The 18,142-nt window shown below is 33.0% G+C and overlaps 1 protein-coding gene across 2 annotated transcripts in view; it reads right to left on the bottom strand.

Moving 5' to 3' along the window:
* SNX16 (sorting nexin 16) overlaps positions 1-18,142 on the bottom strand; it is a 40,181-nt gene that overhangs the window by 9,939 nt on the left and 12,100 nt on the right. For both annotated transcript variants that reach the window (XM_074278970.1, XM_074278971.1), the window contains one exon: positions 6,690-6,759. In XM_074278970.1, coding sequence (XP_074135071.1) covers positions 6,690-6,759 — 70 coding nt within the window. The remainder of the gene's footprint in view (positions 1-6,689; positions 6,760-18,142) is intronic.

An 18,142-nucleotide genomic window follows, 5' to 3' on the forward strand; every position in this document is an offset into this window, starting at 1 on the left:
CATAGTTTAGGTTTTATCATCTTGCAAAAGCTTTCTATTTTATTTCTCTGCTAATTTGTTTTCTTTCTCCAATCTATTGTCCATACATCTGCCAAAGAGATTTTCTTAAATCACAGATCTATCACTTTCCAAACTCCAGGGGCTTCAGATTACCTTAAACACCAGAAATAAAAACTCTTTTGTTTGTCTATTGAGATCATTCATAACTTAGGTCCAATTTACAATTTCTCTTACAATTGGAATATATTTATTATTTCTCTTCACACATCTTATAGTTTATCTACATTATCACTTCACTATCTTTCATACATGTCATTCCTATTTCTATTCTATGCCTTTGCATAGGCTGCCCTCCTTTTATTCACTCCTTCTAATACCCAAAGATTTTATTTCTCAGAATCCTGAATTTCCTTCAAAGCTTTCCTCAAGCGTTGCCTTCTACAGGGGGTATTTTTTTTGATCCTTCTAGCTTCTAATATATCTTCCTCCAACCCCGTTACTTAGTATTTGTTATACCCTTTCCTTTGCCCTACAACCTTACACCCTTTCCCCCTCCAGAATAATTTTCTGAGGGCAAGGACTGTTTGTATACCCAGCAACTAACACAGCATCTGGCATATAGTAATTTAATAAATGCTTGTTGATTTCTAGAGGCATACACTATCATTACGATGTAGTACAACTTTTAAAAATAGCAGTTTCATTATGATAGGTTTATAAGGTAAGAGAATCTTGGGGAAAACCTATGGAAATTGAAAAATATATATCTCAGGCAAATTTCTTTTCAGTGATCCTATCCTAATGAATTTGGATATGTGGAAATGATTTCTCTATTCAGGATTTATTATATACTTGACTATCCTAATGAAGAGAAAGTAGATTATAAAGAATTCATTTTTTTTTCTCCAAATGGGTAGAGGGTACTAATCAACTTCTACAACTTAGTTTGCTCTGGGAAACCAACTTCATGGCTTCCCATATAGATTACCATATTAAGGGCTTTTATTCATGGAAGGTGAATCACTAGGCTTTAGAAATTACAACAATGCTGAAACTACTGAATAATCTGTGTTGTAAAAAATCCAACATAGTTTCTTGGAAGCTGACATTATTACTCAGGAATAGAAGTAGGACTGACCATAATGGAAAATATAAATAATTATATATAATAATACTAGACATGGCTGACACACTAGTAGGTATTACAGGCTGTTGGTCACTAATATTTAATTGAATGTAGAGAAAAATGAAATGTGATTTCAAATGACAAGTGGCCACTTAAAAGAAAGGAAATTTATTCTTGGCTCTGATATTACCATTATTGTAACTCTGACAATTTATTTTGCATTTTGTTACAGGTCTGGACTAAATGAAAACGTAGAAAAAAGTGACTGTGTGTGTGTGTGTGTGTGTGTGTGTGTGTGTGTGTGTACATATGTGAGAAAGACATGAATTCAAAGCCTGCCTTAGACACTTCCCCCCCCACCCCAGGCTGGGGTTAAATGACTTGCCCAGGGTCACACAGCTAGGAAGTGTTAAGTTCCTCCTGAATTCAAGGCTGGTGCTCTATCCACTGCGCCACCTAGCTGCCCCTTGCCTTAGACACTTAATAGTTGAATGACCCTGAGCCTCAACTTCCTCACATGTAGGGAGAATAACAAAATAGCAATTATCTCATAGTGCTCAAGGAAGTAAAATGTACAATACTATATAAATGCTAGCTATTATATATACATATCTTCTGATGTACTTTTAAAAGTATTTTGGAAGATATTGCATAAATGACATTTTCCTGACTTTTATTTCAAACTTTAAAGCACTGCAAAAATGAGTTATTTATCAGAGAAAATGATGTTAGTGCTACATATATACCATATTTCCCAACTTCTCTGAAGGTAGAATGTCCTTAACCTAATGTTTGTTAGGCATGAACTAATTTTTTTTGGTGTTAAAGATTTTTATTAATTTTTTACCTAGTAAGTAGTTTACTATTTTTCTTTATTATTCCCAACATATAAAGCCATATTTAATATAATCAAAAATCTATGACCTAAGTATCCTTTAGCTACATTAATACCTTTAATACTTTATTGAAAATTGATAGAAAATTATTAATGAAACCAAGAATTTTTTGGCTTTTTAATCACTTTTTAAATACAACTTGAATTACAAAAACTTGAAAAAACCCAGCTTTTTAAATTTAATGTCTTTTCACAAGATGAAATAAACTGGCACAGAAAAACCTCTATAATCTATATTCTGTTAATTTGAAATTTGAGATAAATTTGATCTGCCCTGGCCTGATGTTAATCTTTCTATTTTCATAAAAAACAAGCGTAATAAACTTCAAAAGAAACAGAAGTCTTCAACAATAATTATTTTTATATAAAGGTATTTTTCATAATAAAAGACTGATTAAAGCTACTTGGAGTTTACCAAAAGTTAGTTTCAATAATCTTATAGTTAAAGTTTAATTCAATTTTGGGATTTTCAGAAAAGCTATATGACTAGGGATGTTTTTCTCAATGGAAGAAGATAATATCTAAGGAATTCAAAATTTCCTTACAAATATCTTCATAACTTGATTGCAGAAATATATAGGATCATAGCTAATGGGGATAGCTGAATCAAAAAGAGGTTTTTAAGGGCAACCAGATGATATGAAGTGGATAGATCATTCACCCTTCCTAATCTTTTCTTTATAGAATTTTACAATTTATAATTATACAATAGATATAATTTAGAATATTAGCTCAATCCTTTATAGTTGTTACTCATTAAGGAAAGGATGTGCTTAGATTTATGAATTTCAGTAAACAGTTCTACTGTAACAGAATAAAACTTATAATTTAATGGGAACCAAAAAATACAAAATGAAACGGAAAACAAAAAAATTTCCTCCAAACCTGCTATGGACCAAGAAACTGCTGGAATCAGGAGGGCTGAGTGAAGACTCCCCACATTCCCATAACCCCCAAGGAGAATAATGCTGGACACTAGGAAGTTTTGATCATAAGCCTGAGGCAATTAAAGTTAACTTTGTTTCTGGATGGGATGGCTTGAAATTAGACTGAGTTTGAACAGGAAGAATATGAAGGCACTTAGTTCTTGACCCTTAGCAGTGAGTCTGAATCTCAAGGAAATCTCCTTGCCAGCAGCTTTTATCTGTTTCTTTCTGAGCTTCTTTGTAGCTATTTGGAGAGTTGCCTCTATTTGTGGGCACTTGAACAGCTTTTAGTAAAAGGGCTGTTTGTTAGACCTTGAGGCTCCAAGTGATCCACTGTAACTGATGTGGAATAGCGACCTGGGACTTTTCACCAATTATGCATAGTCCATTTCAAACATGTAAAGCACTAAGAAAAGAGTTGCATTTATAATTAGGTGAGTGACCATTTAGATATTCCACTTATCCAGGTACCCTATTATTAACTAAACCTACTCTGTGAATCTAGCTATTGTTTAAAGATATGTGTCACTGAGACAGACGTCATTTAAAGTAATTTGAGTCACACTAGGAAAAAGTTGAATTTATGAGATATACCATCATAACTCCCCTAAAATCAGGGATTACTGCTGTGATCAGCATTCATTATTTTGACTATATAGGTGAAGAAAACTTCAACATGTAAAAGAAGATTTAAGTATAAATCTGACATTTTTAAAATGTGGTATTCATTTTCCCCTTTTGTATGAATCAATATGAATTATTTTGGCTAAAGAATACCAACATTCAAGGCAGTCTCTCTTTCTCCAGGAGTTCAGCACTTCATCATCTCTTCCTCTTCTCTTAATTCCTCACTTTAAACTAGACTATTAACCAGACAATCCTTGAAACTCCCAATTTTTTAGTCTCTTTAAATCCAATTACCTATACCATTCCACTTCAGTCACAAACATGCTCAAACTTTTGATTTCACTATTTCTCCAGAACATAATTTCAAATCATCTCACTTCTGTGTCATTTCTATTCTTTGCTCTCACTGAAAGATCAAATTCCTCCCTTTTCTTCCCAGTACTTTTTCAAACCACTATCCCCATTCTGAATTCATTTTTTACCTTTCCAACCCCAACCCAATTTAATGCTACCCATGTTTGCCCTCATGTCCTATTACTGCATATCTCTTAACCAAAAACTGAGCTCGTGATTATTCTAATCATCTAATTCTTCTATTCCTGAATGCAATTGGAAGAAGTCTCATGACTGTGCTGATTATGTTCTTTACAAAATTATATTCTCTAACTTCAATTTTACCCTCACTGCACAAGGCAATCCTTTTACTGATACTTAATTGGTATCCTATCTCACACCCCACAGAAACTATCCCAAGCCTTCTCTTATCTCCTTAAACCTACCAAAACTTCCCTACCTACCAGTCCCTCAGCTGAGGGTTATCTCCTATCTTATGGGGGAAAAAAAACAAACAAAACTGAGCCACTTGCTGGGAATCCCTCTCTTCCCATTCTCTTCATCTCAGTAGCCTTTGACATCATTCCTTATTCTTTCCCCTTATTCTCCGACAATCTCCAATAGACCACATCCTGAAAAGTCATTCTTCTTGCTTAAGTCTTCAACTTCTCTCCATCAACTACTTTAAAATACACCTAGGTCTACCTTCACTTTAAAAACAAACTAAAAAACTCAAAAAACTTTTCACTGGATTCATTCTTCCCTATCAATCTTGTATTTCTCCTTTCCTTTTAAGCCAAGCTTTTAGAAAAATCTAACTATGCCCAATTCTCTTTTATTCACTTCTTAAGCCTTGTTTCTGACCTCATTATTCCATTGAAACTACTCTCTCCCCATTACTAAATCTAATGATCTTTTCTCAGTCCTCATCCTTGACCTCTCTGTTGTATCTGATACTCTTGACCACCTACCCCAATTGCTCCTGGATACTCTCCCTTTCTTGGTTTTTATAATACTAGTCTCTTCTGGTTTTCCTATTACTTGTCCAGCCTTTCCTTAGTTTCTCTGGTTGATTCATCATCCAAATAACACCCATTAAGTATGGGCAATTCTTCAAAGTGTTGTCCTGTGCCCCCCCAACTCTTTTCTCTATTATACATTCAGTATAATACTCTTGAGCTTCAATCTCACATCACCAGAGTTTACTGAACATTTAAAACTCCAATGTTCTGAAAATATCTTAAACTCCATGTATGCCAAATTAAACCAATTGTCTTCTTCCTTTTCTAAACCCTTGCTTCTTCTAAGCCTCCCCATTTCTGTCACAGGCATTATCATCTTTTCACTCTCCCAGGTCTGTAATCTTGCTATCTTGATTCCTCACTGCGCTTTAACGCCAAATTCAATTAGGTGCTAAATCTTAAATGTGTCTATCTGCAACCTCTCTTCACTTACACAGCAGTCATCTTGATTTAGGTTCTCTTCATGTCACCATTATTTCAACTATGCCCTAATTGGTTTCCTTGACTTAAGGAGACTGACTTAAGTCTCTCACAATTCCAAGTGATCCTACATACTGCTGGGAAATTAAAATTTCCCTTCAATGCAGATCTGATCATGTGACTCATTTACTATAGTTGATTCAATAAAATGTGAAGCTTCTAGAATAATATATAAACTTCTGTTTTTTTAAAAAGCCTTTTACAATCTGAACCTAATCTATCTTTCCTATGACTCCTAGTCCTGTACTCTATGATTCAAATAAACAGGTTTCCCGGTTCTTTACTTATGAGGCTTCATGCCTTTGCATGAGCCATTTCTTCCCATATTTGAAACATGCTGTCCTTACCTCCTCAAAGAATGCCTTTTTTTTCTTTTAAGTAGATCAAGCACTATCTTTTGCAATAAGTTTTTCTGGATTCCTCCACCCACCTCAATTGCTAGTGTCTACACCCCAAATTATGCATTTAACTTCTTATATTTATCCATTTTGTATAATGTTGAATATATTTATAGTTGTATTTGTCTTTCTTAGCAAATTTAAGTTCCTGGAGAGCAAGGATTGTTTTATTCTTGGGGCCTGTATCCTCAAAAGCTAGTGCAGAATTCAGCACATTCTGTGTTGTTGTTGTTTTTTTTAATCTAATCTATTATAACATCAATATTTTCTACTTAGAATTATATAATTTTAAAAGATGGAAGGAATCTTACCTACCCTACCCAAATAAGAATCATATCTATAATATACCCAACATATAGTCATCTGGTCTGTCCATGAAAAAAAATTGAGTGACAGGGAATTAACTGGGCATACTCAACTGGATGTAGTATCCAACATGCTGTGTGATCAAGATAGAGGGACTATGTTCCTGTGCTCCTGATGTTTAACTTTTATTAACATAGATTAAGATCCAATTAGTTATTTGGAGAACAAATGATGCTTTGTGTTATACAGCTATCTCATTAAACTTGTAGGCTGCTAAACCTCTACATTTTTTTCACATGTAGTTTAGTTTAGCTATGTCTCCTCTCATGTTACACTCAACTTAAGTATAACACTTTTGCCTACTTCAAAAGATGTCATTAATATGATAGTTTTAACAATTAAATAGTTCTATTACATGAACAGTATATATCTTCTATAGAAAATTGCTACCACAATAAAATATGAAAATTCAAGATATTCTGGTTTTTGACACAAATCTTTCAGGCTAGTCTAAGAACAATATGCTTATTGAACTTATACATATATGTTTTCAATATGACATAATATGGCACTTACCCTACTTTCTTCCAGGCTATCAAATGGACCTGGTGGATCATCCAGACAAAGAAATTCCCTTACTGCAAGGCTTTTCAAAAGAAAAAGAAAAATCTATCAGATGGAGCATACTAAAATTCACACAAAATATAAAAATGGATTTTGTAGTAAACATAACTTATATCACCATACACATTAGCTGATAAATATATTTGACAGTATTTGGGTCTTCCCCCTGTAAACCCCATGTCTGCAGGGACTACTCTTTTAATTTAAACTTTGTATTGTTCCTAGTGCACAGCACAGTAACATATACAGAGATGCTTGTCAAGTCAAGAACTATACAAGAATGGTTTAGACCTGAGCTTTTACTGGTACAGGATTTTTCCCTTTTGCATTTGGCATTGCCCACTTATAAACTAAACATTACTGAGGCCCCCATAGTAACAGCTGTTTTAAGTGCCATTTGAAAAATTTCTCCCCTTCATCTTTGCATATGGTAGATTTCTTCTAGGTGTGTTCTAGCTCCTAGGAAGCTACCTTCTTTTAATTTAAACAAACATGGATAGACTTCAATTTGTATAGCAGGCCTAATATCTTTCTCCTAAACCCACCCTTATTCTGAATTCTCTATTTCTGATGAAGGCATAACGTTCACTCAGATTGCAAATCTTAGTGTTACTTTTGATAGTATATCTTGCTTATTCCAAATTTAATCAAAATAGTTGCAAAATCTTAAAATTCATTCTCTAGATATCTCTTGCCTCTTTACTTATTTACCTTTACTTATACAATCAGCAACCTAGTTTAGGGCCTTGTTAGCTCTTATCTGTACAACCATAATGGCCTTCTAATTGGTCTCCATGCTTCAATAATCTTATTCCAACCCATCCCCTACATAGAATCTATTATTCAGATATTCAATGAATCTTAACTATTCTTACTAATTCTAGGATTAAAATATTTCCTTTTTTCTCTTTTCCTTTTTGAATTTTTATTTTTGTGCGTATTTTATAATTATCAGCATATAATTCAGTTATATAATTTATAAATATATACTTAATATGAATACATCCTTTGAGTATGATCAAAACTATTTGGCAACTACTGCCCTAGACAACTGTCAAATATCCTAAGTTACAGAATAAGCTGCTGATCAGCATTGGAAGAAAAATGTATCAATGATATTACAGCTCCAATTTTATTTATTGATTGTTACCAAAAGATATTTTGATTTATGAGAAAAAGTTACACACAAAATGAAGAGGTAAAATAAGTACTAGGTAATATGGTAAATATGAAATAGATTTGGGAAAGCATGTAGTTAACAGGAAAGGGCTTTTAATCAGAAAAATCAGAAAAACGAGTTCCCTAGTGGAACTCAAAATTAACTAAGAGAAAGGGAATACATCATGAGATAGAAGTACACCAAAGAACTGGCAGGCTAAAACCATACAAGAGTTTAGTACCCTAAAAGACTTAGTTAGCTTTAGCAGGAAAAAGGCATCATGAGCCATAGTAAAGGGGCTAAGAGAAAACACACTAGGAGGCAGAAAACTATGGTGGGCTAACCTAAAATGGACTCAGCTGACATAGCTCCAATTTTAAAGGTTCAAATAGGATCCTAAAGAAGTATGTGAAATAAAATAATATCTTATTTTTTATGACCTTATTTAGAACTGTCTTATTTTAATTTTTGACCAATATCTAATTGGAAAATGAGCCTCAACAAAAACTGTTTTTGTTCAGATTCTAGAATAGTTAACGATCAATTCTGGTGAAGTTTAAATCCATCAGAACTGTTATTTTCAGAATAAATCAGAAACTATCTTTGGCGAGTCATTTATTATCATTTGCTTCAGTTTCCTAATTTGTAAGATGCCTACCACATACTTGTTGAGGCTCCAATGGTAATACAAAAAAATACAAGAGAAAAGGCCATAGATGCCAATAAGCATTATTACTTCAAAACTTAAAACAGATCCTATGCTACTTTATTAAGGTATGTTCCTCTCTGTGTATTAGTAGTTTTTGAAGGCAAAGACTTCACAGCAGCTAGCAGAGTGCCTAGGTAAGAGTAGCTATTTACAAATGCTCATTGATAGACTCTTTTTCTGATCATTATTTTCACATAGATCCTCAAACAAAAGATTTATTCAATATGCTGAAGGCATTTATTATTTTCACTAATTAATGCCACAGAAGTAGCAGGGGTGAAAACCTAGGTAATGTTGGTTGTTCTACTGTTTTTTTTTTTCTTTGCTTAGTTTAATAGTGCTATTCTAAGGTGGAATGGGATAATGTAGAAAACAGCATTAATTCCAATCATTGGAGATCTTCTAGCAGAGGCCGAATGATCCCTTATGGAGGATCAATTATTTGATAGGGATCTATTACATACACTGTGTTTGCACTAGGAATATAATTACAAAAGTGAGTTATCCTGCCCTTAGAAAGTAAACATTTTATTGGAGTAATGTAACATATTCACAAATAAGTCCTATGATAGATACAAAAAACAGAAAAGTAATTTTTCCCCCCTCAGGGGAGAAGAGGGAGCACCAATAAGTTTAATATTAATTAAACAAAATTAAAATTAAAATAAAATAATTAAATAAGTAATTAAACAATAAATTAAGACTGCTTCAAGGAGCTGAGTCTTGAAGGGAAGTAGAATTTCAAGAGGTAAAAGTAAAGAGGAAACGCATTTTAGGTATAGTACATACTATTTGTACAGACACAGAGTCAAGTGGTGAAATTGCTTGTAAGAAGAGTAGCAAGTGAGCCAGTTTGACTGGAGTGTAGTTTGAGGGCAAACAAGTATAATCATTTTGGAAGACAAGATGATTTCAGATCATAAAAAGACTTTTAAGTAACAAAGCTGGAGTTTTACTTTATCCTGGAGTCAATAGGGAGCCACTGAAGTTTCCAGAGCTGGGAATGACAATCATTAAGTAGTTATAGAGAGGGTGGCTAGAAGAGGGAGAGATTAGATAAAGGAAAAAACAGTAAGTTCACAGAAGTGAAGAGGTGATAGATACAAGACATCCTGAGAAGATTGTAACAAAAAGACTTGGCAACTCTTAAGACTATAGGAAGGTTAAGTGAGAATGAAAAGTAAAGAAGACTCTTATGTTGCAGGGCAAAGTCTTTTTCAAATATAGATTAGTTGTGTAGTATACACAATTGCAGAGATTATAGGCAATTAAAAAAAATCTGCGATTCTGTAAACAAAACAAATGAGGGAAAATTATACTCAATTTTTATGCTGATACATCTTTTTAAGACAAAAATTTTTTAAATGTGGTATTAAAAAAATTCTTCTGGGAAGATGTTGGAGTAGGTCAGAAAATTCCAAGCTTTCTACATTTCCCCCACAAACAGAACAAATGTGCATGTCAGGGTGAACAGACTGGTGAAAACAAAGGAGACTTGGGGCAGAGGTGTCCTCCTGGGGCAATCCAAGAAGACCAAAAGACTGATCCCAGAATAGGGTGCAAGTATGTGTATAAAGTGTAACGCCTCTAGGCTAGCTCCACAGAAATGATGAGAGGACTACTAGGGCTAGTTGGGTTTGTCTGGCACCTCAACCCAAACCTAGGAACTTTCCCAGACAGTATGGAGAATTGGAGCATATGACTTGGCTGAATAGGAACACTAGGCCCAGCTGTGCTGCTAAGACAGGGTCCTGGGCAAAGAAGAACTAGGAGATCTATTGAGTGAATAAATAGCAGAGGCAAAAATGCTACTGGCTGCAGGAGGCTGTAGCTTTTTTGATTCAGAGTACTATCCCCACAAACTCAGGATTAGAGATGCTTACATCAAAGGTTCTCTTTAAAAAAAAAACACATCAACAAAACTGTAATAGGCAAAGAAGAAAGAATGCAACCATAGAAATTTACTATGGGAATAGGGAAGAATAGGGTAAATCTTCAGAGAAGGACAGTGAGATTAAAAAAAAAAAAAAGCCTTTTCTACCCAAGAGTAATGTTTAATGGCTACCTGCCTAGAAAGAATTTATAAAAAAAACTCAAAAAAGACTTTAAAAATGAAGTGAGAGCAACTGAGGAAAAACGAAAACAAAGAAAAGGAGATATAATCTTAAAGAAGAAAATAATTCTCTGAAAATTAGAACTGGGTAAGGGAAATCCAGTAAAGCTATAAGAGACCAAGAAATTAAATATATATAAAGAGAAAAAATAGAATAGAAGATGAAATATCTTCTAAGGAAAACAACAGATCTGGAGAACAGATCAAGAAGAGAAAATATAAGAATAATTGGATTACCTGAAAGTCTTGACCAAAAAAGTACCCTGACACAATAATGCAAAGAAAACTGTCCTGGAGTGATAGAATCCAAGGGGGAAATAGAAAAAAAAAGAAAAGAGAAAAGAAAAAAAAAAAGAAAAAAAAAAGAAATTACCAATCACCAGTTCAGGGAGATCTTTTGTAGAAAACAAATAGGTATATTTCTGCTAAATTTTGAAAGAAAAGTTTGCAAGAAACAAAGAGAAAACAACAAAAAAATTCAAAATGCTAGAGCTGCAATTAGAATTGTACAAGATTAATGAGCAGCCACATACAATAAAGCATTGCAGGTCTTGGAATAATATATACCAGCAATCAAAAGAACTAGGCCTGTATCCAAAAATATCATATCCAACAAAATTATTCATAATATTTAAGGAAAAAAAAGAACATTCAATGAACTTCAGATTTTCAGGACTTTGTCTTAACCAAACCTGAACTTTATAGAAAATTTAACATACAAAAACTAATATCAAAGATTAATTTAAGAAACTCAACATGGACAAACTGTTTTTTACATGGAAATATTTACCATACATTTTAGATTGACATCAGTATTAACTGGGTAATTAAAAAGAAAAATTGGGACAAAGTTGAGCATGATCTGATTCTAAAAAACAAAACTGTCTAGGAAAAGATAAAAATAATAATTATGTTTTACAAATAGGGTGCAGAGAAAGAACTGACACAGAGGCATTAGAGGGAGGGGGGAAGAAGGCTCACAGTTCTCAAAATCTACTCACATAGAAAATGGGTAAATAGAAAACACTCTCAATATATACCATGAAGAATATAGCATTCTCCCAAATATATAAAGAAATAAGGGAATAAGATAAGATTGCTTATACATTTATAGCAATAGAACAAGGTGTATAGATTAATGGGCAAGAGATAAAGAGGAAGAAAAAGGGTGGCAAAGGTAGAGTATAGAAGGATGTTTAGATTAACAGGGTGGGATAAGGTCAATAGATTAATGGAAATGGGATAAAGAGAAAAAGAAAGGGTGGGAGAAGGAAGGTTAAGTAATATTAAAGCAAGTTAAGGAACAGAATTAAAGTAGAGGAGTTAGCAGAGATAGGAAATAGGAAATACACAAAAGCACTATAACAAGGATTAGGAGTAGAATTTATTAGGAAAAAAAAAGTAGGATCTAGAAGTCTAAATTATATGCCAATCATATTAATAGTTTTAGATGCATATTTATATATGGGTAAATATGTGTATATGTACATATGTGTCTCAGTATATGAAGGTATATATGCATGCATGTAGGGGTGTGTGTGTGTGTGTATCTATTTTTCTATCTATGCTATATCAGGCTATAGCCTGCTTGGAGGGAGAAAGGAGAAAAAAAGAATAAAGTAAAAAGATAGGTAGTCATGAATATATTATTATATGTGCTTTCTTATATATTTTGAATCCTTCCAGATGTTTTGCTGCTCACATGACAATGTGTTGCTTTATTTCTTTTAACTGTTCTTTTCTCTTTTCTCTTATATTGAATTTAGTTCAGTAAAAAAAAAAAAAAAAAAAAAAAAAAAAAAAAAAGTCTATCAAGATTTTTCCCACATTACCTGCCATTTTAATAATCAACCTCCATTTCCTATTCTAACATTAATCCCCAAGCAACATTTACTAAGCTCCATTTAAAAACCAAAATACTATTAGAGGGAACCATGAAAAAAAAAAATGACCCTTTTTACTTTTGGTAGAAATTTGCTTTTATCATTACTATCTTTCTACATACAGACTGTATATATGTACTTTTGATTTTTTGACAAGATGTATTATTTCAGTAGCATAAAATCATGATATTATGACTTTTAGAAATCACTCCACTGGGGGTTAAATAAACTTGGTAAAGTGGAAAAAACTATTAACTTGACTCAGGAAAGACTGGTTATTCACTAAGCTCGAAAATGCCTACTTTTCAGAACATGTACAAAGCTGGCATGACTGAAGCATCCTTCAGACTGGAAATATGAACTTAATTGGGAATGAAGAGCCAATATGGAATCTAGGCTGTGAAAAATTCAAAAGAAAGCCGTTCATACATAGCAAAACAACCTGAAGAGGCTGATGTAATAATGCTGGTCAATTAATGGAAGTGCTTGCTACCCAGATTATAGAACTCTCTAGAGAAACTGGACCCTAATGCTAACCTAGAATAATAAGAGAAACTGATTAAGTTATTAGTCTCAGGGCAGCTAAGGGAAAAAACAAGAGAAAGAGAAGCATATCAATACAAAATGGCACAAAGTTCAGGGTAGAGTCTGGAGTCATCTAGTATTAAGTCAGCTAGAATTCTCAAGAGCCAGGAATTATAGGACAAAAGAAAAGCACTAGCCTAGTATAGCATGATGCCCAGGGAAAGAACGGAGGATGAAGTGTGGGGTAAAAGAGAGAAGAAATGGAGGAAGAAGGAAAAAATGTATGAATAGCTAAAGATGTATTCCTTAAGGGAGATGCTTACCCGCTAGAGATAAACAGGTTCAAAAAGGTGTTGAAAATCCTTTCATAGGAACTGACCCAAACTTACTTCTTACTAGAAGACTGAGAACTTGGTCTAGCATCCAAATGAGATATAGAACACATCAATATGATGGGAGAAACAATTAATATATATTAATAAACAATTAATATATAATATCACAAGTTGTCTTTAAATGATTTTATAAATCAATAGAGAAGAGAACCTATCTATGAGTGATGTCCTTTTTATAATGACTCCTGAAAGCCTTTTAAGACTTGTCTTTACTTTGTAATCTATCACTTCTGTTAATTTAAAATTGTTTTTCTAATTAAAAAGAACTAGGAACTTCTACAGATAAGTGGAGTAATGATGAGGTTCACAATCTACTTGCACCAAAGGGGAAATAAGGAATTGATGATGTTATTTGCTAATTCAAGTACTTTCTGGTTCTCCTCTAGAAAACTATTAGGGGAAAAAAGTTTCCTGTTCCCTAACAATAGTAGTGTTCTCTCCACTCAAAAGACTGGGATCTATTCCCAACTATGGTGTAACCTGAACTCTTAATTGATGGGGCAAATAAGGTTTGTTGTTAGCAAAAAAAAATTAACTTTGTAACATTGCCCTAATTTCATTTGCTTATGTAGTTTCAAATGACAACTGTTGTCAAAAGCAACAATTTATGACTACCATAGATATTTTCCCCCTCTCCTTTTAGGATACTTACTATCACTATTCTGGTTTAAAATGCCCTATTTCCTTTAATTCCTATAATAACCAGATTCTGTTCATTTCTTTCCTTGAAATTGCTTTTTGACATTCAAACATTAATCTAGCCTAAACTCTCAGAACTGGATTTTTTGAGAGGGTAGATTTCACACTAGTGATTTTATTGATGTAAAGAATTCCTCTATAAAATCCTTCTGTAATATTACGCTAGCCCTCCATCTGTTTCTATGTCTCAAATGGTCTTCCTCCCTACTGTGAATGGGGTGAACTCTCCCATAAAGCATAAGCAGATAGCAGACTAGATTAAAAGCCAGAATCCTACAACATGTTGTTTACAAGAAACGCATTTAAAGCTGAGCAATACATATGGAGTAAAGGTAAAAGGCTTGAGTAGAATCTAGTATGCTTCAGGGGCAGTATAAAAAGCAGAAGTAACCATCCTAATCTCAGACTAAGCAAAAGTAACAACTGATCTAATTAAAAGAGATAAGGAAGTAAACTATATCTTGCTAAAAGGTACCATAAATAATGAAGCAATATTAATATTAAACATATATGCACCAAATGTATAGCATTTAAATTCCTAAAGGAGAAGTTAAGAGAACTGCAAGAAGAAATAGACAGCAAAACTATAATAGTGGGAGATCTCAATATTGCTCTCTCAGAACTAGATAAATCAAACCACAAAATAAATAAGAAAGAAGGAAAGATTTAAATAGAATACTAGAAAATGTAGATATGATAGATCTTTGGAGAAAATTGAGTACACTTTCTTCTCAGCAGTTCATGGAACCTATATAAAAATTGACCATATATTAGGACATAAAGATCTCAAAATTAAAGGCAGAAATAGTAAATGCATTCTTTTCAGATCACAATGTAATAAACATTCAACAAAAAGCTAGAGGTAAACAGACCAAAAAGTAATTGGAAACTAAATAATCTTATCCAAAAGAATGAATAGGTAAAACAGTAAATATAGACACAATCAATAATTTCATCCAAGAGAATGACAATAATGAGACAACATACCAAAATTTGTGAGATGTAGTCAAAGGGGTAATAAGGGAAATTTTTTATCTCTAGATGCTTACTTGCATAAAATAGAGAAAGAGAAGATCAATAAATTGGGCTTGCAACTAAAAAAGCTAGAAAAAAGAACAAATTAAAAATCCCCAATTCAATACCAAACTTGAAATTCTAAAAATAAAAAGATCAATAAAATTGAAACTAAAAAAACTATTGAATAAATAAAACTAAGAATTGGTTCTATGAAAATAAATAAATAAAACTTTAGTTTGCTTAACTTTTTGTCAATAAATTTGACAAGCTAAGTGAAATCTACAAAAATATAGACTGCCCAGATTACCAGAAGAGGAAATAAATTACTTAAATGAAATAGAACTAGCTATTAACTCCCTAAGAAAAAAATCCCCAGGGACCAGATGGATTTACATTTAAAGAACAATTAACTCCAATGTTGTATAAACTATTTGAAAAAATAGGGAATGAAGGACTCTTACCAAATTCCTTTTATGAAACAGACATGGAACTGATACCTAAACCAGGTAGGTTGAAAATAGAGAAAGAAAATTATAGACCAATCTTCCTAATGAATATTGATGCAAAAATCTTAAAATCATCCCCAGGATAATACATCACGACCAAGTAGAATTTATATCAGGAATTCAGGGTGGTTCAATATTAGGAAAGCTATTAGCATAATTGACTATATCAATAACCAAATTCACAAAAACCATGATTATCTCAATAGATGCAGAAAAAGCATTTGATAAAACCCAATATCCATTCTTATTAAAAATAGTAGAGTGTATAGGAATAAATGGACTTTTTCTTAAAAGTCAATAGCATCTATTTAAAATCACGAGCAAGCATCATATGTAATGGGGATAAACTGGAAACATTCCCAATAAGATCAGGGGTGAAACAAAGTTGCCTACTATCACTGTTACTATTCAATATGGTATTAGAAATGCTAGCTTTGTCAATAAGAGAAGAAAAAGAGATTAAAGAAATTAAAGTAGGTAATGAGGAAACCAAATTATCACTCTTTGCAGATGAAATGATGATATACTTAGAGAACCCTAGAGAATCAACTTAATATTATTAGAAATAATCCACAATTTTAGCAAAGTTGCAGGATACAAAATAAATCCACATAAATCATCAGCATTTTTATACATCACTAACAAAATCCAAGAGCAAGAGATACAAAGAGAAATTCCATTTAAAATAACTGTTGACAAGATAAAATATTTGGGAATCTGCCAAGGGAAAGTTAGGAACTATATAAGCAAAACTACAAAACACTTTCCCTTTTTTTCCCCCTACATTTTTGCTGAGGCAATTGGGGTTAAGTGACTTGCCCAGGATTACACAGCTAGGAAGTGTTAAGTGTCTGAGGTCACAGAACTCAGGTCCTCCTGACTACAGGGCTGGTGCTCTATCTACTGCACCACCTAGCTGCCCCTACAAAACACTTACCACATAAATAAAGTCAGATGTAAGCAATTGGAAAAATATCAAGGGCTCTTGGATCGGTCGAGCAAATACAATAAAGACGACAATGCTACCTAAACTAATTTATTTATTTAGTGCTATACCAATCAAACTCCCAAGAAACTATTTTACTGAACTAAAAAAAAATAACAAAATTCATCTGGAAGAACAAAAGGTCAAGAATTTCCAAGCAATTAATGAAGAGAAAAGCAAATGAAGGTGGCCTAACTGTACCAGATCTAAAACTGTATTATAAAGCAGCAGTCATCAAAACCATTTGGTGCTGGCTAAGAAAAAGAGTAGTTGGTCAATGCAATAGGTTAGGTTCATAGGACAAAATAGTCAATAACTACAGCAATCTAGTATTTGACAAATCCAAAGGCCTCAGTTTTTGGGATAACAATTCACTATTTGACAAAAACTGCTGGGAAAATTAGAAACTAGTATGGCAGAAAGTAGGCATAGACTCACACCTAACACTATATACCAAGATCAGATCGAAATGGGTTCATGACCTAGGCATAAAGAATGATATGATAAACAAATTAGAAGAACATAGGATCGTTTACCTCTCAGATTTGTGGAGGAGGAAGGAATTTGTGATCAAAGATTATATTGATCACAAAATAGATAATTTTGATTATATTAAGTTAAAAAGGTTTTTTTTTTTTTTTTTTTGGTAACAAACAAAACTAATGCAGACAAGACTGAAGAAGGAATAAACTGGGAAAACATTTTTACATCCAAAGGATCTGATAAAGGCCTAATTTCTAAAATATGTAGAGAACTGACTCAAATTTATAATAATTCAAGCCATTTTCCAATTGATAAGTGGTCAAAGGATATTAATTTTCAGATGAAGAAATTGAAGCTATTTGTAGTCACGTGAAAAGTGCTCCAGATCACTATTGATCAGAGAAATGTAAATTAAGACAACTCTGAGATACCACTATACATCTCTCAGATTGGCTAGAATGACAGGGAAAGATATTGCAGAATGTTAGAGGGGATTGTTGGTGGATTTGTAAACAAATCCATTATGGAGACCAGTTTGGAACTATACTCAAAAAATTTATCAAACTGTGCATACCCTTTGATCCAGTAGTGTTTCTACTGATATTATATCCTAAAGAGATCTTAAAAGGAGAAAAAGGGACTCACACGTACAAAAATATTTGTGGCAGCCCTCTTTGTAGTGGCAAGAAACTGGAAACTGAGTGGATGCCCATCAATTGGAGAATAACTGAATAAATTATGGCATATGAATGCTATGGAATATTGTTCTATAAGAAACAATAAGCAGAAAAAAAAAAAAGAAACAATAAGTACAATGATTTCAGAGAGGCCTGGAGAGACTTATATGAATTGATGCTAAGTGAAATGAGCAGAACCAAGGATATCATTGTACACGGCAACAAAAAGACTACACAATGATCAATTCTGATGC

The sequence above is a fragment of the Sminthopsis crassicaudata genome, chromosome 1 (genome assembly GCF_048593235.1).
Source record: "Sminthopsis crassicaudata isolate SCR6 chromosome 1, ASM4859323v1, whole genome shotgun sequence".
In the NCBI taxonomy this organism is placed as follows: domain Eukaryota; kingdom Metazoa; phylum Chordata; class Mammalia; order Dasyuromorphia; family Dasyuridae; genus Sminthopsis; species Sminthopsis crassicaudata.